Source organism: Seriola aureovittata, chromosome 20 (genome assembly GCF_021018895.1).
Source record: "Seriola aureovittata isolate HTS-2021-v1 ecotype China chromosome 20, ASM2101889v1, whole genome shotgun sequence".
NCBI classification, from domain to species: Eukaryota; Metazoa; Chordata; class Actinopteri; order Carangiformes; family Carangidae; genus Seriola; species Seriola aureovittata.
This window is the reverse complement of record NC_079383.1, coordinates 13082280-13105763: the sequence shown is the minus strand read 5'-3', so window position 1 is coordinate 13105763 and position 23484 is coordinate 13082280. Positions and strand designations below refer to the sequence as shown.

Here is a 23484-nt window from a genome sequence, read left to right as displayed (position 1 = left end):
CGAGATATTCAGAAGCCAAGGATATAATAACTTTCAGATTTCAGCATATTCACTCATACTGTTTTTGTGTATTTATAGTGTATTAGTTGTTAGTTTTGAACACATCCAGTCATGTTTAGAGCTGAATGTACTGACCGGGTACCTTCCCTACTGCCTCTTATCCTTAAGTGTGCCTGAAGGCAAGAGCTACAGATAACATTTTGTTAAGTGTGTGTACAAAACAAAGCACTCAGAAATGACTGTGTTTGAACAAAAAGAGCTAATTCAGTTAATCTTATGCAGTTAATCCAGATAACTAGCAATGATTAAAGCGGTATTCATACTGTCCAGTCTGGACAGTTTGATTACTTTCCAAATTTCAAATCTGGAGCAGATAGTTTTTAATATACAGATTAATAGGCTATACATATAAAATAAGTATTTACCACCAATATTCCCATTACAGGAGGTTTCAGTAATACTCGATGTGTACGTAAATTTTTTATCTCCTCTTGTTGAAGAGTAGTAATATTATTTATGTTTATGTATGTTTAGTGTTTTTAGTGCTCAATGCAGGTGGGAAGGCTTCAGATCAACAAAGACCATAGAAGACATTCTGTTGCACTCATTAACCTCGCTGTAACTATAGTTAAGCTTTAAAAACAAAGTATGCAAGGAGGAAACATCTATTAACTATTCAGAATGATCAATTTGGTTATATGTAAAGTCACAGTCCACGTGAGCAGGAAAACTTGCCACACATGCCATCGGCCTTAATACAGCCAACCAACTGCCATCAGTTCATCTCTGCTCTGCAAATGGCAGCTGCTTATCTCTACACACTGGTCTTGTCGGTTAGCTTGGCATTTCCTTTAGCAACTTTATGTTCCATATGTCATATTAACAGTCGGGGTCCTATGGGTGCTATATAAATAAAAAAGCGTGGCGTGTCCTTTGATGAGGGGTCACTTTGAGACAGGCAGCTGTCAAATGATCCAGGGGTACCTCTGGCAGATACACAGCTTCTAGAAAAGCTTTTGCTCATGAGTGAACTTCGGATGACCTAGTGAGGAAAGTGGATCAGGTGAAATTAAGTTAGGATGAGAGGTAACTCAAAGGACAAGGGGAGTTCTCGCTCTTATTCCTTGCAGCAGCTGTGTCGTTTTACCTGCGTAAGATCAGTCTGCGTCTCATTGGTCATTATGTGTGGCACTTTATTAGCCTTACCATCGCAGTCCTTTCAGACAGTGTAGCTATTGATACCACAATAGCTAACCACATCAACTCCACAACATTTTTAGCTGATTCCACAATGAACCTACTTGTCTGTTTTCTCACTTCTCCAAGTCGCATGAAGGGGCTATTGCTGGGAACCATTGGCATGTAAAATTGAATTTGCACTGGGTGCTAACATTACACTATCTGGCTGACTGGCTTACAGTTGATTTCAGGTCTTCCACAGCTTGACAGAAATAGAGACTTGAGTTTTTTCTAGATATGGGCTCTGTCTATTGTTCCTGGGAAGAGTTCCCATTTATGTAGGAGGACTTGGAACCTCTCAGCAGGAGAATGTGTTTTTGTGGGAGACAGACTTGTGTGTGTATGTGTGAGTGTCTTATGATTTTTTTTTCGTGTCACCATATGTTTGTACAGTAGTTTGTGTTGTGTGTGTAATTCACTGTGAGGTTCTGTGCACTCTGCCACCCTGCGCTGGAGGGGTGTTTGTCCAAACGGCGCCAATGTTTGCACAGGGCTGTCACGATGACTGGGCTGGCTGGCCCGGACACTGCTCGTCTGAAATGCAGGACAGACCAAAGTGCTCTTAAAGCTCCGTCTGAAGCTCTGCTTATCACAGGCAGGATCTGACAAGAGAGAGCAGATATGAGATGTAGAGCAAGGCCAAGAACATGGCTTTCCTCACCTACTCACCCAAATTTTTTGGTTGGAAGATCTGTATTCATGAAGCCTCAGCTATAGGTCAACATAGTGCTTTAATGACAAAAATGATTTGCCAGAGTGTCCTCCATTATATGTCAGACACCATAAGTGATCAATTATTTTAGTTTCTAGTCTTTTCCAGCTTGGACTGGCCCTTTTGTGGAAATGAGGGTAAGGGGGGAGCCACTCAGTGGGGTTTGACCAGGCTCAGGTGTTGTAGACCTGCCATTTGCTTGCAGGCCATTAACTCAGAATAGGGAGCAGTATGGTGCCACTCAGTGGGATTGCTTTCCATAAGGCATTTTCACAGGCAATGATGGAGTACTCATTATTACAGCGTCATGGTTCATCTCATTGCCACAAGCCATATAACCACATATATTATTTTTTACAGAAAGTTACCTGCTAATTTAAATCATCTTTGCATTTTTTGTATTAATCTGTGACCTCAATCTTGCCATGTGGATTTATGGATTCATATTCGAAATCTGATTAAACAAGTGTGATCTCTCTTCGTGACAGCATGATGATCTAGGTTTTTCTGGAGTTGGGGTGAGTTTATTAATTTTCTACTAGTCCCTGGCATTTAGGCAAAGAGTATGTAGACTTTTTTTTATGGCCACCCATGACATTGTAAGTGAGCAAGAGGCTCCAAAGTGCCGTGATGACTCGGTGGTAATCTGTGATTGGCGACAGTGGCACTGGGGTTAATGTAGCGGAACCCTCTCTCCGCCTCCCGTGCCCCCTAACCCCCTAACTCCCTCCCCCCTAGTGTGGTCCCATCCTCCCCACCGGCCCTCTGTCACGCTTGACTCACTGGGGGGTGACTTTTGAGTGACAGGTGGAAGGTGGATCACGATTGGCTTACACAGGAGAGCGGCTGTGGGTGTTTGAGTGCAGTCAGCCAATGGCACAGTCTCAGCACACTTAGGTGAACAACAGCTCTCCAGTGGAGATGGAGAGTTTCCGTGCGTGAGTGTGTGTTATCTGACACAGAAGGAGAGAGTGAAAAACACAAGAAAAAGTACAAGGATATTGTGGGAAAAGACCAAATAAAATAAGACTCATGGGATTCTCAGAGGTGAGATGTGTGTTTCTAGATCTTCACTGCTCTTTTGTTGTTAAAATGTTTTTGTGGGTTGCTGTGATCTAGTTGTTTTTTTCCCAGTTCTGGTCAGGAGAGGTGATGTTGAGGGAATTTGTTTTTAGGAGAGAAGACTGATGAGGTTTCAGTCAGCACGCAACATGTGTTGGAACTGTTGGATAAATTGTCCTTGGTAGACTCGAGGGCCAAAGCGTGAAAGAATCTTCTCTGGCCTCTCTGTTTAAGGATAAACTGTTGTGTTTGAGCATGATTTGTGACCAGATGCAGACAATTAATCTGAAGTAAATATGCTGAAATCTTCCTACAAGGAATCTAGGCTTTTTCTCCGTGAGAGCAAAAAACAATTCTCTCTTCTACTGCTTTAAAATTTTCTATTTTATTTCTCTTTTTCCCCATGCCCCTTTTTGTAATGGCTCCATGTGTTTTCTCCTTCTGTCTCCTCACAGTCGACCACGGCTGCGAGAGCTGCCCGGGTGTGAGTGAGTGGCCTGGCTGGACCTCTTCTCCCTCCCTTCATCTCTCCATTAATCCTCCCTTCCACCCATCCCGTCTCCTGTCGTCTCAGACACCATGCTGATTCAGTGGCTGGCCTGGTTGGCCCTGCTGTCCCTGGACTGGGCTCCAGGCAGCTGGGCTTTCACCACCACCAGGGCTCAGGGCCTGAGGGGTCGCATCCAGAGAGACCGCAGAAACATCCGGCCTAACATCATCCTCATCATGACTGACGACCAGGATGTTGAGTTGGGTAAGACTGGCACACATCCTGGTCGTCCTGGAATTATATGGGCCCTTTTTACTTTTCATTTTGGTCCTATTTTTTGCTTACTTAAACAAATCTTTCTTGCACTGTTTCTCACATGAATTTCTGTGACTTATTTTTCCCTATTTTTCTCTCTATGCTGTCTTAATTAATTTCTTTGTCTTTGTGGGTATTTGCATCAGGATATATGTGGTCTTCCTCCACACATGAAATATTAAATAGAGGCCATAAGCTACTGCTGAATGGCCATCTGGCCTATTAACTGCTGAATTACAATTATTTTACCACCAAGGTTAGGTCATTTAAATAGACTGAATTGTGTTTGACACTTACGCTGATCTTCCTACCTTACCCTCCAGGTTCTCTGCAGGTGATGAATAAAACCCGTAAACTCATGGAGGATGGAGGCACTTCTTTCACCAATGCCTTCGTCACCACACCCATGTGCTGCCCGTCACGGTCTTCAATGTTGACGGGCAAGTACGTGCACAACCACAACACCTACACCAACAATGAGAACTGCTCCTCCCCTTCCTGGCAAGTTCAGCACGAGCCACGTTCATTCGCTGTCTACCTCAACAACACTGGCTACAGGACAGGTTGGTGTAGATGAAGACGTGTACACACACACACACACACACACACACACACACACACTCAATCAAAAATCAGCATTAAAGGCCTTCTGTATGTTCAACAAAGACCTCTTAATGTAATGCTGATGGTGTGTCTCATTATTTTTCTTTATAGAAAAGTGGAACTTTTCAGGTAATGATGGTTCACCTGTACTGTGTACCATTTCACTTAACGCCAAGATACTGTCGGTCACTACCAGCTCAAATCTCCTCCTGGCCCTTCTGTATTCACATTAGTAAGCTAGACTCCGCCGCCTTGCCTGCCTGGCTGTCTGCTGTGAGAAATGCAAACACAGTGTGCGTGCCAGGTCGGTGTAGTGTCTCCTCAGACAGTATCTGTGTGAGTGATGGGCAGGCGTTGGACTGGGCAGCTCAGTGGGGTCCTGTGGGCTGCAGCATGGCCTGTGGTTTTCGAGCTGATGCGTTAGTCTGCAATTAGCCCTCTCTGGGACAGGCTGGCGTCCTGCCCAGCCTATCCGAGAATGCAGTGCACTGAAGCCAGGGAAAAAGAGACAAGCTAAAAAGTTGTGCGTCACATGCACGCACACAGATAAAGTCACGCAGATTCACAGAATTAAGAATTTCATAGGAATAAGCAAACAAAAGATGTACTGATGGCCTAATACTGCGTATAAAAAGAATATTTGCATATTGAAAGTTAAACCTCCTTTCTCTCCTTCTCTTCTGCAGCCTTCTTCGGCAAGTACCTCAACGAGTACAATGGCAGCTACATCCCACCTGGGTGGCGCGAATGGGTCGGATTGATCAAAAATTCCCGCTTCTATAATTACACTGTCTGTCGGAACGGTTACAAGGAGAAACATGGTGCCGATTATTCCAAGGTATGTGTTCCCATAATTTCTAAAAAGGGACCATTAACTCAATCACTCATTTGTTTCCCCTTTATGATCCAATATAAAGACTTCTCCTGACAAATTGCAGGTTCCACTCACTTATAACTACAGACAGTGAAACACTTCACTTATCACAGTGCTGTGATTCAGGCTGGCAGAAATCCTCATTCGAGAATTAGAGGGAATGAGTTGCCTTGACTTGACGTGGCGTCTCCTCTTTGTGCAGTATCCCTTTATTATGACGCGCCTCACCTCAACATTTAGACCCTGTAAAATTGAAGCATCTTCATGAGAAGCCAATGTTGCCTGTGATAAATGCCACCCTGCACTTGTTTTTGTCTCCCTGTCTGTCTGCCCATTTTGTCTTCTTTTTGTCTCACTATGAAGTGTTGCAGAATGTTTTTGTGCCATGACACCATAATAAAAAATGAGAAGAAATTTCACTTTACCACTCTGGATATGAACACTATGGTTACACTGTCTTTTTGTGGCTCTGCTTGGCACCGGTCATCAATCTTCCCTAGATGTTTTTATAAGAGCTGTCAGCTTGTTTTCACAGCTCCATGCCAATATCATCCCAGGTAGCGTAGTCCTGGGGACATGAGGAATCCATGAGGAGGGTTTATAGTTTGGATACTTGTCAAGTTTCAAGATGGCCAGCCTGAAAGATGGGCAAACAAATGTTTATACTGCTATTCCCCTGCCAACTTGGACTGAGGTGTAAAGTTACCCACAAGCTGAGGCCAAGGTGTTTACATGACATGGGCTTGGTCAGCAGATTGTGGTTTCAAACCAAATGGACACATTATTTGCTATTTATTGCCAAAACCCATCAACCTGCTGCCGCTAGGTCAACCTCAACTCCTCGTTTTAGATTCACACAGGGTGAGAGGGTCACGGTGTTCCACACGGACTGCAGCTGGCACATCGAGTCATTGTGATTAGATGAGGCAGTATACCCAGTGATTTCATCCAATTAGATCCCATCTGACTTTCCATCTGCAGGAGGATGAGTTCATTGAGGTTAAGGCCTTTGTTGAAGACCTTTTGTGTGAGGTTTAGCTTGAGAATATGATCCATATACTTTTTTTCTTCAAATTCCATGACAGGAGACAACTGTCATAGAGACACACCTGCAAGCCAGGTGTAATTTGTTTCTAGTGATCGGAGATCAAGCACTGTGAAATTAATCTTGTAAAGTCAAAGACACAACCCACTGCAGCATTGACAGTCAAGCCATATAGGTTGTAATAAAACTTAAAATTTAAGAATCTCAATTTAAATGGATGAATGTCATTGTGAAATTAAACCATGTGTGAATGAGCTTGTGATTATGTGACACTTAGCACTAATCATCTCCAAACGGTTCTGGGAAAAGTGATACTCCTCACCTCCCTGACCATTTTATAGCTGCTGGCCAGGCATTCCCCATGACACTGTCACTTCCTTCTGACCTGCCAGAGCCCTTAGCAGCAGTGGCTCAGATTTTGGAGAGCTGGCAACGCGAAGAAAACAAGTATGGCAATGCTTTGCCTTGTGCACGCAATCACCAGCCTCCGTGGGCATGTGCAGCTGCCAGGCCATTAAAGCTGGCCTGGCTATAAAGCCTATTAATAGAGACAGGATGAATCAGCCAAACCCACTTCTGACATTTCAGGGAAATCACCCTTTACCCTTTCATTCTCAACCTGGCACTCCCTTCCGTATGTTGTATGCTAGGCAACAACAGAGGCATAGCAAAACTGCAGGTAGAATGGTTAATCTACTGTTGGGAACTTGGCAAATGCTGTTGTGATTTTAGTTCAGGGTGTGATCTACCCAACATTTCAAAAGCAGACTCCACCACGCCTGGAATGAACGTTTTTGATAAAAGTGTCACGCCTGTTGATTGTTTGATGTGACAATTTTACATCTCCTGAGTCAAAGCTCTTCCTTCATTCAGTTGTCCTGTCCTTGCTCATGCCTTTTTTGAATTTTGAAAAACAGAGCACTCAGGATCTTGGGGACCTTGTGTCTTTTTTGAGAAGGAAAGTAAAGAAGACATGTTAAGAGAAAAAGGAACAAAATAAAAATGAAGCTAAACAGGAGAAAGAGAATGGATAGCCTGGAGAGGAGCAGAGGGTGGGAGCTGTCATAACAACATACCATTTGAGAGCGCCAGGCTCCTCTCACCATCAAGTGGTGTCACATTCAATAGTGCAGAGATTCATTGATGAGGCAACAGCCCATGTACTGTATACACATACACACACAGACTCCAGCACGCACACTCGCATTTACGCACACACCGGCAGGCTGCCAGCTGTTGACTCGACAGATTGGTACTGTAGTGTACTCAATGGCCCCAGTTCATATCCCCACTGGCCCCTCTCCATGTATTTGAAAATGACTGGACGAGGGAAAGCAACATGTCATGGTGATTGGACTGCGAATGAGTTTTTATCAAAGCTCGTGTTGTTTTGCATTTTTCCCCAGTTCCACCTTCACTTTTAGCCTCCTCTTGCTGTGAGTTTAGCCCTGTAGCACTTATTAAAAGCCTTGGTTTTGCTATTCTTTCCAGGACTATTTCACAGATCTGATCACCAACGACAGCATCAACTTTTTCCGCATGTCCAAGAAGATATATCCTCACCGTCCTGTGATGATGGTCATCAGTCACGCTGCCCCTCATGGCCCAGAAGACTCGGCACCTCAGTACGCTGAGCACTTCCCGAATGCTTCTCAGCACATGTAAGTTACATTCAGGCTCACATTATTACACCCACTCCAACACACACACACACACACACACACACACCACAGGGTTCCGACATAGGACTTTATAAAGAAGATTTAGGGTCCGTATTTAGAGATGATATACGCAGATATTCTGAGAGCTCTCATCTGCTGCTTTATGGAATTTTTCTTGTTAACATCCAATTACAGTTTTTATGATTTGGTGTACCAAGCATTATTGCAGTACGTACGCCCCTCAATCCCTGCTGATGACAGGCTGCTGAGAAGTTGCTGGGGCCGACGACTCGGCGAGTGTGAAATCAAAATGATTTATCATCCAAGAATAGCTGGGGGACATACCATGGGGAAGATCAGGGATGGCTTTTTTTTTTTTTTTTTTTTTTTTACTGCACTTATGCCAAGCCAACATTGGCCTCCCACAACTCTCATCACTGATTTGAGGCAGCATTGCAATACACTGGGTCGTTCCATGGCAACATGCCCTGCCGTCTCTTGGTAGGCCCTCCAACAGGCTCCCAGGGTGCACTACTCCACTGGGTGGGTGGGGGGGGTGGCGTTAAAGGGGTTCAAGGCTGCTTTCCCAGTACTCAGTGTGTTTCCCACTTCCTTCCACTCGCTTTTTATCCCACTTAACATTCCCCTGTGTCTGTTTGCTCTTACCTCTCTGTCACTCTATCTGTATATCTCTGTTTCTGTCTGTCTCTTTATCTCTCCCTCTGTGTCTCCTTGTGTCCTCTCTCTTTTTCTCATTCTTGCTCACTCTGCCCACCCCTCCATCCCCTCCTGTGTAATTTGCAAAGGACTTCCTGACCCTGTCCATATCAATCAGTAGTTTTTCCCCACAGCTCCTGGGACGAGAAGAATGCATTGTGTGCTTTGGAACACCCTTTGTGACATTATTAATTTATTTTTAGCCCGAGCCTCCGGGTGAAGGGGGTGGAGCTGGGGCCCGGTGGTGACTAAAAGAGGGTTGCCCCAGTGATCGTGTGTAGGTGCAGCATGTGTGGAATATGTGGTGTGGTTGCTGTGGTAGCACAGGTGGTTGGCATGGGTGGTGTGTGTTTGTTTTTGGTGTTTGTTGACAACACACATCCATAACAGATGTGGTAAAGATTTCCCACAGGCAGATGTTGCGTAGCAAATTCTTTTACACATGTGATTATGTTTTAGACATTGTTCCATATTAAGTTTGAGTTGGTTCTACTAATGGAAAGATATGACTGCAATTTTATTTAGTCAGACACTTTTTATCTTTGCAGCAGATGCCATATACAGCTAATGTGTAATACACAGACTTGGGAAGAGACTGCGTGGCAGTAAAGGAGGAGCCGCCTCATAAATCAAATGAGCGTCTGTACTTTTGACAGCAACAATAGCAGGGGAGGGTTTGATGTTAATGTCATTAACATTCCTCACTGTAGGTGTTTTTACTGTGTCTCTTAGATGTAAGCCAAGCCCCTGACTTATTTTAAACACTATAGATGTGGTGTGGTTTCTCAGTGGCATGTCTTTCTATAGTAGGGAGTGAATGGAAGTTATTCTGGTTGTAGCTCAACAAGTTGCCTCAGGGAATGTCACTAATCCTCATGCAGGATGTGTCTATGTTAAGTTTTGTAAGGTCAGTAGGCATTCTGTTGTGAAGAGTAGGCCCTGCACTTGTGTAATACAGGGCTAATACCACAAAACAATGACCTACATGTGACAGGTGGCAGGTGTGACCTCTCCTATGGACTGGCTTCATTCCACTGACCTCTGCATTCCTGGTTCCCTTGTGCCCAGGGCCCCATACCTTGGTGGCCCATTGCCCAGAGACAGGTCCCTTTGTGGGGCTTATTAGACCGCCTGGCTAGGTGGGTGAAGAGTTCACCCTTCTCACAAAGCGAGCCTGAGGAAACGAGGGCAGAAGGCAGCTCACTCAATCAGAGCAAAACAGCTCCCATAGCAGGTCTTCATTAAGTAAGTCTTGATACTTTGTCCAGCAGCAGATTATTCAGGGGTAGAACCCATTCTTTTATAGTTTGATAGTCACTTATAGCTGAAGGGAAATTATTGGTTATTCCTAAATAACTTTCCCATGACTGACTACAAAGCTGACTTAGATTCTGGGGCTTTTTACATATATACTTAAAGTATATTATGTAGTCATTTGCTTTGACCTGTAAAAGCTTTGCTGGCCACAGAGTTACCTTCATACAGTAGTCTATAGTGTACTTCTCTCGTTTGCTAAAGCCACAGACAGGTGAACAGCTTCTCTCAGCTGTAACTCCACAAACAAAACTGCTTCTCCCTCCCTTTTGCTGTTTATCCCCTCTTGTTATTCCCACATTTTAAATGACCATGACTTATTGAGTTTTTGGTCCAGTAGTTGTTGCAAACTCGACTTTGGGGCCTATTATTTTCTTAAGCATGTGCCAACCCTCAAATGACTTGTCTGTGCCAAGTGTGCAGTGGAGCAAGGAGACTCTCGTCTCTGTGTGAGGGGAGAGATGGTCTGAGAGAGGTGTGGAAAAACAGCGAAGGTGCTGGCTGCTGACTATTAAGACATTTCCTTCAACAAATAGAGTAGCTATTGATGCGTGTCAGATGCAATACACAACTGTGGCACCTGTTTCTGAGCAGTAGTTTGTGAAAAGTAGTAGACAGGTGTTTTTTGGTGTCGTAAATGAGCTCTTCATAGCTGTTACGTGTTCTGATAACTCGCAGTTAGACAGATGTCCATAAAAGTTGCTCCTACTTCTATGTGCTTCCATTGGGCTCATAGAATATATATGTATATTCTGCCAAACCTTCATTAAACATGCCTGTGTCTTCTCTCCTTCCTTTGTGCTCCACTAGCACCCCCAGCTACAACTATGCCCCAAATATGGACAAACACTGGATCATGCAGTACACAGGCCCCATGAGGCCCATCCACATGGAGTTCACCAACTTTCTCCACCGGAAAAGGCTGCAGACACTCATGTCTGTAGATGACTCAGTGCAGAAAGTAAGTTCTTTGTGTAATTACTTATTGACTGGTTTTAGGATTTTTTTATCTGTTGCTTTGTGGCATGCAGTCAATATTTGTGTAGTCCACTATATATCTTCTCATTGTCACATACTTTAACCAGGTTTTTGATATGCTGGAGGAAACTGGAGAGCTGGACAACACGTACATTATCTATACAGCAGACCATGGCTACCACATCGGTCAGTTTGGTTTGGTCAAGGGCAAGTCGATGCCTTATGACTTTGACATCCGTGTGCCGTTCTTCCTAAGAGGACCCAATGTGGAGCCGGGGGCAGTGTAAGTGGCACTAACAACTAAAATCATTATTAGAGATTTATCCACATTGTAAAAGGTCAAGAATATACTGGACTGGATGTATCTTTTATTCTTTCTCTCGGGTCTTTAAATTGTATCTTTATTTGCTCTGGTTACTAACACTTTGTATGTATTTCAGAAGATTAAGTGAACTAATGTTGCATGTACTTCCTCAGAAACCCTCATCTGGTGCTGAACATTGACCTAGCTCCCACGATTCTCCACATTGCTGGGCTGGACACCCCTCCAGACATGGATGGAAAGTCCATCCTTAAGCTGCTGGAACAGGACAGGACTGGCAATAGGTCTGTATGGATCTGTCATGCCATGCTGTAATGGATATTATGCACAGTAATTGCACGGTGTGCATGATATGTGCAACAGTTCTGTTCATTGGCCATTTTTTAGACAAATGCAAATTTCCATAGCCGACATGATTGCTTTCACTCCAGCTGCGCACAAAGTGGGTTCAGGGCAATTTGGCGGATTTTCCTTGGCTGAGGGACTTTGGCTGAGATTCATTGAGGTTCATCTTATGAAGTTTCCTGTAGATTTTGTATGCAAGTTGAATCATTTGTTTCTCCAGCAAATCCACTGTATAAACTTTGTCCAATGTGCATGCAGCATTTTTATTCTTTACTCCAGGCATTAAAAAGGGACCAGCTATTATTTATCTGCATGAAAGAGAAAAAAATCAGATCAGTCTCATCGGAAAACATTTCCAGGGAAACAGAAAGAACCAGGACAATCCATTTAATGCTCAAAGACCATTTACACCATTCTCTTGAACCCACAAGGTCTTGAGCTTGCTGTGATCAACTTCCATAATGTTGGCTAGCTGCATGCCCGACATACTGTAGCTGATGGTGAGTGCATAGGCCATATGAATTCTATAAACTTTCTACGTTTTGTTTTCCCAGATTCAAACCCAACCGGAAACCCAAAGTCTGGAGGGACACATTCCTGGTGGAGCGAGGGTAAACTAGAGTTCTTTATTCCCTTTCCACACCACAGGCACATCCATGTCATTGCAGAGCATTGTGTGTCACACAAACCTGACAAAACATTTCAATGAACCCAAAATGTGCAAAGCTTAATGTGCGTTGCCTCTTCCAGCAGCACAGCCGCTTTTCCCACTTATTCGTTATCTGACAGACATTTCCTGACCACAGCCAGCTTGGAAGGCAGTGACGGTGGAAGAGGTTGAAATACTCTTAAGTTGTTTGGTAAAGCCATAAGCGGCCTGCAAAATATGACAGTCCATGCAAGAGGTGCTGACACATGTGTAACCAGGTCTTTTGCTCATTTGCAAGAAAAATAAGCAGAGTCTTTGTCCTCTGAAGGGGCCTTTCATATATTGAGCACATGATCGGGGTCCTAAACCTGACTTAGCCTGCTGTTCGTGCACTGGAGACAGACGGAAGATACATTTCACTAACATGGTAGAGCTAGACACACGCAAAATAAACAAAGGCCAGCCAGGCTCAGGATGATGTTACCTGAGGAATGGCTGGAAGGCTCACACTCAATTCACTCACAGGACATGTCACCAGCCCTCCCAGTGTGGAATGCAGCAGCCACGCTACAGCCAACACTTGACTGTTTCCCCCAGACTGTTTTGTGTGTAGTTCACGCGATCACGTAGAGTGAATGCTCTCTCACAAAGCCTGTCAGTTCTTTATTTAACTTCTCTTCTGTCACCAGATATATGTTGCAGAAAATGATACCTCCAATCTGACAGGCTGCTTTTGTTCACTTAACATGTTAAGCTGTGCTAATGCCAGGGGTATACTGAAAGAAACCTGACAACTTGGAGAGAAATAATCCCATCCAGTTTGTCTTCGCATGACACAGGTGCCCAAGAAAAAAAAAAAAAAAAAAAGGTTCAAATGAAATAAATAAGTAAAAAGACATAGAAGCCTTGATAGAAAGAAGAATGAGGAGACAACAGTAACACTAGTTGAGACCAGATTGCGCTGGCAGCATGTGTAATGATACTGTATATTATAATATGTCACATTCTGCCATACAGCTGCTGCTTTTCCCCACTATCATTTCCTCACAACTCCTATTTTTTTCCAAATCCCTGTCATGGCCCTCCCATCTTTCTGCTCATTTGCTCATTTGCCAGCAACTGCGTCAACATCTGCAGACACGTATCCAAGAGTACAGAAGAAAGGAGCCAGTTAGCTCTGCTGCCACACATGCAGATCAGTCTCCCACTGGTGTTTGTTTGTGGGACAGAAGAACTAACTGGTCCATGGACTGCTGTGTATGAAATGAAGAGTGTGACCTTTGACCTGTCGGGGCTTTAGCTCTTTTAATCCGTTCCGCCATTAATCCGCACTGTTTATAGGGGCTGTCTGCTCGCGCGCTTGTTTCTAAATGCTGAGATTAGCCTCCACAGACCTTTCGCTCTGTTACTTAGACACAGATGTAGCAACACACACACAGTAGCTAATGGTTTTTCTGTGCGGATCATGTGATATCCTCTGATTTAATGTCCTTCCATTACCTCACAGTACTGTACATCCTCGCCAGTGAAATGCTGACTGACAGCTTGGACCGACTATGTTGTTTGAGAATCTAATCATTTTCGTAACGCAGCCATCAGCGACTGACATTGACAGCAACTGTTAGCTCTTTAATCACCCATGGCTAAAGGCTACAGACTACAGCCAGGCCAGTGTGTGAACATTGGCTGTTCTGCCCTGGAACAGTGTGGCAGACAAGAATCGGACAAGACAACGGCCCCACTCTTGGAGGGGACAGGTTGTTCTTTGCTCCGTTGTAGCCGTCATTCTGTCTGTGGGTCATGAGCAGCCAGGCGATGTTGGCAGAGAGTTGGGGGTACAGCAGGGGATAGGGGGGTTGGCATGGCGTTCGCAGAGACTCGGCCAGTCCTTGCGGTGGTGGCAAAGGAGAATGAGGCAGGGCAGTTTAACGTGATGCCAAGCCCAGGTCAAACAGCTTGGAGCTGAGCACTGGTGTGAGGCTGAGCTGAGCTCCATGCCCAAAAACCCTCTGGCATACACAGATACATAACTTATCCATTCACTGGCCGTGACCATGAGAAGCACACCGGCCTGTGAAAAAAAGTAAAAAAACAGGAAACACTCTTTTAATAGGTCAAAACCTGTATTTATCTCACTTCAGTTCAGTAATACTTTCAGCGTGTCGACTCCCTGAATAAGTCTTGTTTGTTGTTGACGATTTCCTCTTCGTTCTGTGTCATGCAGAAAGATCCTGAGGAAGAAGGATGACTCAGTGAGCACTCAGCACACCAACAGCCTGCCTAAGTACAAGAAGGTCAAAGAGACTTGCCAGCAGGCTGAATTCCAGACACCCTGTGAACAGCCTGGACAGGTAAAACAAACACACCCACGTGCACACAGGAGGACTTATTTCTGCAAACCTTTGTGAACAGATATAAGTTCCCATGATATATCCACTGAGGAAAGTTGATTCAGTTCTCTCCTAACAGTAATGAGTACCACTCTTGATATGACCTCCACTCTGCCTGTTGAACTGCTCCGCAGAGCCCCAAATGAAATAGTCATTTACAGTACATCATTTGCTCTGTAATTGGACCCTTTTGCACTGTTCTGTGGTGCATTCATTTGTTGGTACTTCCCTTTCATCTGTGCCCATTAATTTTCTGGCAGACCAACATCCAAGTGGTATAGTACATGGCCTTGGAACAGACCGGCCAGAACAATACAAATTGTTACAAGTTTCAGGTAGCGTGAAATGACGGGCAGAGTTTCTGAGGGGCTTACTAATGCAACCCAGATCCATTTTATGGTCACATAAATGTGTGTTTGTAACAATCAGTTATTAAAGACAGCAATGGAGCAATTCTAGTTGAGCTCAGCAGTGTGTGCTGTTTCGTGTGGATACATGTGAGAGTGTGGGTACAGTATTTCCTCTTCTTGTAGCTGTAATCATTTACAGTGCACATGATAATATGTTGCTGCATAGCATGAGGGATGAAATTTGGTCATAAAAGGCCCGTCTGGCATAATTTAACACGGCCTCCCAGTGAGCAGCCTTAAAGTCGGTGGAGTGTTTCTGTTTGCAGTGGAAATGGTGAATAAACACAGGAGACAAGTGCTTGATCCCCCTCTTCATTTTTATTAAATGAATCTTATACAAACTCTTCTTCTGTTGCTGACAAACATACCAGCGAAATAAAAAGTTTCAATCAGCATTTTATCAACTGTATTTTTATACCCTCATGTCAACTCGCCTCCCTGTCACAGAGGAAACTGAAGCGGTGCAGTGAAGTAGTTAAAGGGGTCGTCGACAAGGACATGAAACCTCAGTCTTGAACCTGATTTAACTTGGAGTGCAAAATGTTTTCATGCTGTTTTTTTTTTCTGTTTTGAATATGACCACATGGTCTTGGATCAGACAGTCCAAGCACAGCCTCTGTTCTGTTTTTGTTACAAACTTTTTGCCATCCTCCAGGATCGATAATGTGATAACGGTATGGGGTTTGTTGTGGGTACACCACATTTACTCACCAGGGACATGCAGCAGCCTCTGTTACTGGATGTTTTTTTGGGGGTACATGACGGTGTGAGTGACTTGTGGTTGTTTGGGTCTTCCACTTCCCACTAGCGTTTCAGCTTTGCGTGGTCATCCATGTCTGCTCCTAACTAACCACTCCTCTCCTCCTCCTCAGTGTCCCATCCGTCTATGCTGTCCTGCTGCTGCAGTGGTACTGTTGTGCTGTAAAAGCACTTGCAGGGGGAGGGAGGGAGGGAGGCAGAGAGAGAGAGAGAGGGAGAAGAATAAAGAAAGACAGATTGCTTTCATCCCTGAGTGACAACACATCTCTCTCTCCCTCACATCTTGTCTGCTCGCATCTTGTCTAATGCAGACTTAACAAGCTCTTCACCCTTATATGAGCCTTCCGAAAGAAACCTGATTTGCCTCATGGCCCTTTCGACCCTCCTCATTCCCGCATTCACCGCTGATCATCTGTGCTGCGCTCTGCAGAAGTGTCTCCTCCATTTATACAAGACCGAAGCAGCGGCACTACTCACAGCAATCAGCCTCAACTTTCTTTTCCTGCTGGGAATGGGTGTTTAGAGAGACAGAGGATGTAGGCGAGTGCGTTGATATGTATTTACACAATTTCGCTGGTGACGCACTTGGCATAGACAAACTCAGTGTGAGAGTGATAGGAGTTTCCACTTTGTTTTCTAGACACCACACAGACCCAATTCATCTCATGTGGTCATTTCGGTTTATCTTTCCCGCTGCTTTTGGATGCCATTCTTTCCCACAGGCTGAGATTTGCCTGATATGTCTGTCAGAAGCATGTGTTGCTCAAGGAGTTTTCTAAAATCACCACAAAACCAGAGGCTTTGTCGTGAAATCTGAGATTTCATTTTTCATATAGTTAACATCTATAGCACATATTAGCTATGCCAAAAAAAATGTTAGTAGTAGCATATGGGAAATTCTGACAAGGATTCCTATCAAGGACACTTTTAATGGTTGAGAATGTACAGAGAAAATAATTTAAAAAGGAATAATCTTAACTCCCCGTTTGGTTTTTGCTTGCAGAAATGGCACTGCGTGGAGGAGATTACAGGGAAGTGGAGGATACAGAAGTGTAAAGGTGGCTCAAAAGAGGGCTCCAGGAAAAGGGCCCGCAGCCTGAAGCCTCGTAGCAGTTATGACAACAGAGAGAGAGGCTGTGACTGTGGGGACGCTCTCCTCAAACCCTCCAGAGCAGAACGCCGCTCCCACCGACAGTTATCTTCCTCATCTGGCCAGCGTAAGTACATGTGGATAAAGGATACAAATATCTGTTGAAATCATGGTCAGTGTGTTCTTTCTTAATCAAATATTGTAAAAGAATATTCAATTCACTAAAGTGATATAGGGTTGGATACATAGTGGTGATGGATCATTTCAGTTCAAGGGTAGAGCATCTGGCATGGGACAGACTGCTTCAGCTTTTTCTGAACTTTTAACATTGTATTGATGTCTTGTGTCCAAATACCAGTTGGAGAAAAATAAGTCTGTTAAGGCTTAAGACTCCCTGTAATGGATTATTTATACTCTAAAGGGAGACAGATGCACGGAAAAAGCAAACATCTTACAAGTCCTGGAATTTGTTCTGTGGATGTTGCCTTGGATATCTGTCCTGGAATTGTAGTTTGATGCCCTCTAGTGTATCTTGGAAAAGGTGCAACTGAAGAATGGACGTCTGATAATCCTTCAATATGTACTCCAGAGATGGTCCAGAGATTATATAGGAGAAGAAGACACTAAATTGATTAAAATGTGAGCATAAAAACAAATCTTGACTCAAGTTTCTTTTGTTTTGTTTTTTTGTTTTATTTTTTATTATAGGTTATCGGCCACGTTTTGTCCATACCCGGCCTGCTAGGTCTCTGTCTGTGGAGTTTGAAGGTCAGATATACGACATTGACCTCCAAGCAGATGATCAGTCGGCTGTCCGTCGCCGTGTCATCTCAAAGCGTCATTACAACCAAGAGGGCGCAGAGTTTGACTTAGGAACAGATGATGGTTCAGAGGAAATGCTGGCAGATGATACAAATGCTGTGGGATACCCCAACTCGGTCAAAGTTACCCACAAGTAAGAAATTGGTCTCCCTTAAAATCTAAAGTCATGTATACTGTATGTCTGTCAAAAGGGAGGTGTGTAATTTATTTTTTTTTTTTTTTTTGCCTTCTGTTTTAGGTGTTATATTTTGATGAACGATAGTGTCCATTGTGAAAGAGAAATCTACCAGTCCTCCAGAGCCTGGAAAGACCACAAGAGCTATGTGGACCAGGAGGTGAGTGAACAAAGCTTAGGGTGTGATTTTCAAAGCAGTTGTCTGGGTTACTCAATTTGTCAGATGTCAAGGATTGGTCATAATAGATAATATGCTGTATTTCTTGATTATTTTTTTTCCCCCCCAGATCGAAGCACTTCAAGACAAAATCAAAAACCTCCGGGAAGTAAGAGGCCACCTAAAGAGGACACGTCCAGAAGAGTGTGACTGTGGAAAGAGGAGGTCAGTCATTTGTATCTCCCTTCAAAAATACTCTCTCTTCTGTCTTTAATGTCATTTCCATACAGCTCCAGGCTAAACCCTATTGGAGTGCACAGAGAAAAAGTTTTGTTCTACAATCCTTAGTCTGTGTCTCTGTTTATAAAACCAGCTATTATAGCAAAGGAGACAGAAACAAGGCAGAGAGATTGAAGAACAGGAATGATCAGCTCCATCCGTTTAAGTGAGTTTCTCTTCCCTTTAATTGTGGCTTTGCCTCATTTAGTGTCACTCCCTTTCTTATAAATGAATACCGACCATGAAATCTGTAACTAAGCGTGTAAATATTGTGTATTATGATGTTGGATGTCTGCATGATCCTTGCATGTCAGGTCTAAAAATGTGACGACTTCACTAAAGCTCACTACCATTAAATGAACTTGTAAATCCCAGATGACCAGTCCAGCATGTGTGTGTACTGTCATGTGTTGTGACCCTGAAACACACACAGGTTTCTGAAGGAGGCATGTCATCTAGAAATCTTCATCGAGTGTTGGGGTTTCTGAATGGAGTTTAAATGACAAAGCAGATGTATGGCCAGGGACCTTTTTTGTGTGTGCGTGTCTGGAAGTGATTGAGTAGCATGGAAAGATAGAATGACTCAACAAAGGGGAAATCAGTCAGTCCCTCAAACACAGTGATCAACTTGCACCAGGAAACATTGGGAACAGATTATGCCAATACAAAGCAGCTGTTTTTCTTTGCAGTGCCTGTTGTGTGTTCAGGCAGGGAGGAAGAGGGGACAGTGGCTAGAATGACATCCCAGAGAAAATTGGACATAGTAAGAGCTTAAACATGAAAGTAAACAGACTGTCATATCCTGGCATCGCTGATGCCTTCTGGAAGTCCCCTCCAGATCCTCCGCCGCTGTGGTTAGGGAGGGTACGGGGCTGATGTCATCTTTTCATCCCACTGTTTTGTAATTCTCTCACGTGTCTGTCTGACAGGGAGGCTGCGCAGGAAATAGACGGGAAGGCCCAGTTGTATAATGAGATTCGGAGAAGGAAGAAGGAAAGGAAGGTGAAGAAGCGGCAGAGGAAGGGAGACGACTGCAGCCTGCCCGGCCTCACTTGCTTCACGCATAACAACGACCACTGGCAGACCGCTCCTTTCTGGACATGTATGTATATTAACTTTAAGCTCCTCAGAATACAATACAGTTACATATAAGAAGTACCGGTTTTAATCTAGAAAAACTATATCTACATTATTATTAGCACAAACGGTGCTTTGATGGGGTAGTTAGAGTTATAACGGTGTGTTTTCTGAGGTCTATTCAGACATTACGAGCTGCAGTAAGACTGACTGACTCTTCATTACTGTCTAGTGGGTGGATTCTGCGCATGCACCAGCTCCAACAACAACACCTACTGGTGCCTGAGAACCATCAACGAGACTCACAACACACTGTTCTGTGAGTTTTCCACTGGCTTCCTGGAGTACTTTGACCTCAATAATGACCCCTACCAGGTGGGTGAACATCTGTCTACTGTCATTCAGCTGCGTTTCCCGTCTGTGTCTGTCTGCTCTCTCTCCCTCTCGTGAGGCGTTTTCATTGGCTCCTGCATTATAAAACTCAGCCCATAAAAGTGCCTCCTTAGTCATTTTGATGGTTTTTATGTGTGGAACAGCAATGTTTTTTTTTCCAAACATAACATCATGACACTAAAACAAGATTGTGTTAAATCTTCAGCTGACCAACGCAGTGTATTCGGTGGACCGGGAGGTGCTGAACATGCTCCATGCTCAGCTCATGGAGATGAGAAGTTGTCAAGGGTACAAGCAATGTAACCCTCGACCTAAAGGCTTGGATACAGGTAAAACACTCAATTTCAGTCTGTTTATTGCTCCTCCCTTATTCCCCTAAAATATACAATGAGATTGTTGGACCTCCAGACTGATGCACTGGGTTTAGTGGTAGTTGTTATGATGATTGAAACAGATTCTACACACAGAAGAATTAGAGTAAAGTCGAAAGGTGAACCAGTTCATTTGTGTAATAGATAATTAAATTTGAATTTGTTTGACTTGATACAGCACTCGATGATGGAATAGTGATCTGAGGGATTGTAGGGTGATAGTAATATTTCTTTGTAGGATTTCAGTCTAATCTTCTGCTGTATTTTAAATCTGTTTCAGTCTCAGTGGTGTGTGTGTGTGTGTTTGCACATATCTGCATGCTGCATGTGTTTGGGAACATAATGTTATGAACTGAAATTTCAGGTGGAGGTCAAGAAATCATCACTCAGTTTTGTTTGGCCTTTTGTTGATGTTTGATGTGTTCCTCGTGATGACACACACACACACACACACACACACACACACACACACACACACACAGTCATGCACATACTCTGATCCCTATTTCTTAGCCCAGGACCTTCCACTCTGCTGGAATATTTTCCCCCTTTACATACACAGAGCCGTGGCGTTTTGAATTATAGTATAGCACAGTCACAAGAAGGCCGTGTTACAGTTGTGTGTCCTGGCCATCTTCCCCTTCGTGAGTCACTGAGTGTTAGAGATATTATTTGGAGGATGCTGTCATCACGGCAGTTGAGGCTGTCATTTTATTTGAGCCTGTCATGCATCACTGTTATAATCAGCCACACTATTTTTTTTATTTTATTTTTTTTACTACCACCACCACATGGTCCAAACATCCTTACAGAGCAGACATCTCAGTGATGGAGGTGGTTAATAAGTAATGTCGTGATGACCTAAGCCCCGTAAGGCCGAGCTGTAGCGTTCGTGTGTGGCATGAACTGGCTGCTTTGTTTATGTCCTGAGGATAAAAACTTTATATCTGTAATTACCAGCTGGAGAGTGGAGCACTGGAGCGGCCAAGCTGCTCTGAGAAAACTGATTGTGTTTCAGTGCTGGCATGCTGGACTTGTCAAAACCAAGCCAACACATGTCACATAGCAGCCGAAAATCTCTGACTTGCACTGGCCGCCCTTGCTCCGGTATGATGCCAGCTCCGTGAACCAATGAAATTGCTGTTGTGGTTACATCAAGTGATGTTTTTGTTGGAGAAATAGATTATTAAAATTTAACTATGGGGTGAAATGAATCTAGCAGTTACTCGCATCTATTTGTGGAGTGTGATCTAACCCTCATTATCACCTGACTGGATAACCTTGTGTATTTTGCTTTTGAAGGGGGAAACCCAGTTGAACTCCCCACCTCACAAGCCACTTTATTCTGATCACTCCTCGTCTCTCCATTCAGCTCAAATCACATGACCTTTCAAACTTTTTTCCCCCTGTTTTCCTCCAGTCGAATCCCAACGTCTGTTCTCCTCATTCCACCTTCCTGATCATCCAATAATTGCATTTCTCCATAGGGAGTAGCAGCTGTGCATGAAGAGAGTCTTCAGTGTGAATGATCTATTTTATTTCCCTCCCACATCTCTTTGAATCAAAGCATTAACAATCGATTGCTTCTATTTTTCCGATCAGGAGGTAAAGATGGAGGAAGCTATGAGCCACACAGGTATCCACCAATTTTTGTTTATCTTCAGTGGCTTTTTCTTTAACACCTGCATGGGCCGAATTGCCTCATTCCCACTAATACATCCATCCATCCATGGAGTGCCAGCGCTTGATCTGATCTATGGCTGCATGCTGGGGACACGCTAACAAATCATAACAGAAGTTTTGTTATTGTTTTTTTCTTTTTGTTTTTTATTTAAGCAGCTTCATTTGTCGTCACCTCTGTGCACACAATCTGCCTTCACCTTTATCTGCTGTGTGACGTCAGCCTGCAGCTATTTGAACATGTAATCAGCGGTTAAGATATTCTGTGCCACATATTTTCACACCTTTTGCTTGAGAGTGCAACATTTCTAGCAGTTGCCCACATTTAAATATGGACTCAAAGTAGCTATCCTTAACGTAGCATGGCTAAATTAAATGGAAAAACGAAGTCATCATGAAGGGAGGTGCTGAATATGTGCTTCTACTTGAGACCTACTCAAGCATCAAGTGCACGTGAATGACAATGCATGATACTGTATCATCCCCGCTCATGCATCACATTCTACATGAGGAGGAGGAGTTTGACACTTTGGGAAATAAGCAAATTCCTCAAAATGTTGAACTATTCCTTTTTAATATCAAATTAATATCACCCTCCATGCCATGTCAGCCATACCCACAAATAAGCAGTCATCATCACATTAGCGTTCCAGTGTAACATGACATTCAGAATATCTCTCATACATGCTCATGGCCATTAGCTAGTGGTAGAGTGGACACTTGAGTTGCTGTGACCTCTCTGTCCTCCCACTGACCTCTGCCCTTTTGACCTGTGTTTCTTGGCACCTGCTAACCAGGCAACAGCAGCATCGAAAGTGGTCAAAGAGGAGACCAAGCTTCTCCTTCCTGTGAATTCCTGAGCCTTGTCAAACCATCTCCATCCTCAAGCTGCAGTAGATACGAGAAAGCAGATCTCTCGAGGACAGCTGACCAAAAAGTGGCACTGATACTTCTTTTCCTCGGTTTCTAACTTGCAGACATCAGTCTGAGCCAGACACTGATTTAGCTTTTCGATTTTCTTTTATTTGCTTCTATTTCTGATAGCATTTTTAATTTCTTTCATCTTTTTCTTTTTTTTTTTTCTGGGGATACACCATTCATCAGCAAGCTCATCTTCTTATTTTTTGCTCCTGAGCCTCTTGTTTTGTTGTTCACCTTTTTGTTTCCTCTGCTGTTAAGTTCTTTTATTCCAGGTCGCCTGACTTTGCATTTCAATCCAGTCCAGGCCTTTCATTAACTGTACCATTACATTTTTCTTGTGCAGCTTAGTGTGTTAGTCTGTTATGACGGATTATTGAATATTTTTCTTTTCAGTCTGTCTTTTTCATGTGAATTTCTAAGGCAGCATGTGTTTGCACTACTCATGGCTTGAGCTTAATGTGGACGCTGTGTTTATCTAATGCCGCTTGAAAGAGTGTGCGCGTGCAGTGTGTATGGTGTGTGTGTGCGTGCGTGCGTGCGTTCTGCGTCTGTGGTGTGTGTGTGTGTTGCTTGGGGTCTAATACCCCATGGAGCTGGCTGCTTTAGTGAGAGGCGGAAGTTGGGCATTACTGCA

General features: G+C 43.7%; 1 protein-coding gene across 4 annotated transcripts in view; it reads left to right on the top strand.

Moving 5' to 3' along the window:
* sulf1 (sulfatase 1) overlaps nt 1-23484 on the top strand; it is a 36576-nt gene that overhangs the window by 10590 nt on the left and 2502 nt on the right. The window contains exons 2-20 of one of the 4 annotated variants that reach the window (XM_056363854.1): nt 3469-3767; nt 4142-4381; nt 5108-5259; nt 7832-8001; nt 10843-10993; nt 11118-11293; nt 11488-11616; nt 12232-12288; nt 14551-14677; nt 16889-17102; nt 17684-17930; nt 18036-18132; nt 18260-18354; nt 18503-18574; nt 19338-19510; nt 19718-19860; nt 20084-20207; nt 21852-21885; nt 22727-22777. In XM_056363854.1, coding sequence (XP_056219829.1) covers nt 3593-3767; nt 4142-4381; nt 5108-5259; nt 7832-8001; nt 10843-10993; nt 11118-11293; nt 11488-11616; nt 12232-12288; nt 14551-14677; nt 16889-17102; nt 17684-17930; nt 18036-18132; nt 18260-18354; nt 18503-18574; nt 19338-19510; nt 19718-19860; nt 20084-20207; nt 21852-21885; nt 22727-22777 — 2627 coding nt within the window. In that variant the 5' untranslated portion in view covers nt 3469-3592. The remainder of the gene's footprint in view (nt 1-3468; nt 3768-4141; nt 4382-5107; nt 5260-7831; nt 8002-10842; nt 10994-11117; nt 11294-11487; nt 11617-12231; nt 12289-14550; nt 14678-16888; nt 17103-17683; nt 17931-18035; nt 18133-18259; nt 18355-18502; nt 18575-19337; nt 19511-19717; nt 19861-20083; nt 20208-21851; nt 21886-22726; nt 22778-23484) is intronic. The other 3 variants (XM_056363855.1, XM_056363852.1, XM_056363853.1) reach the window with 3 other exon arrangements.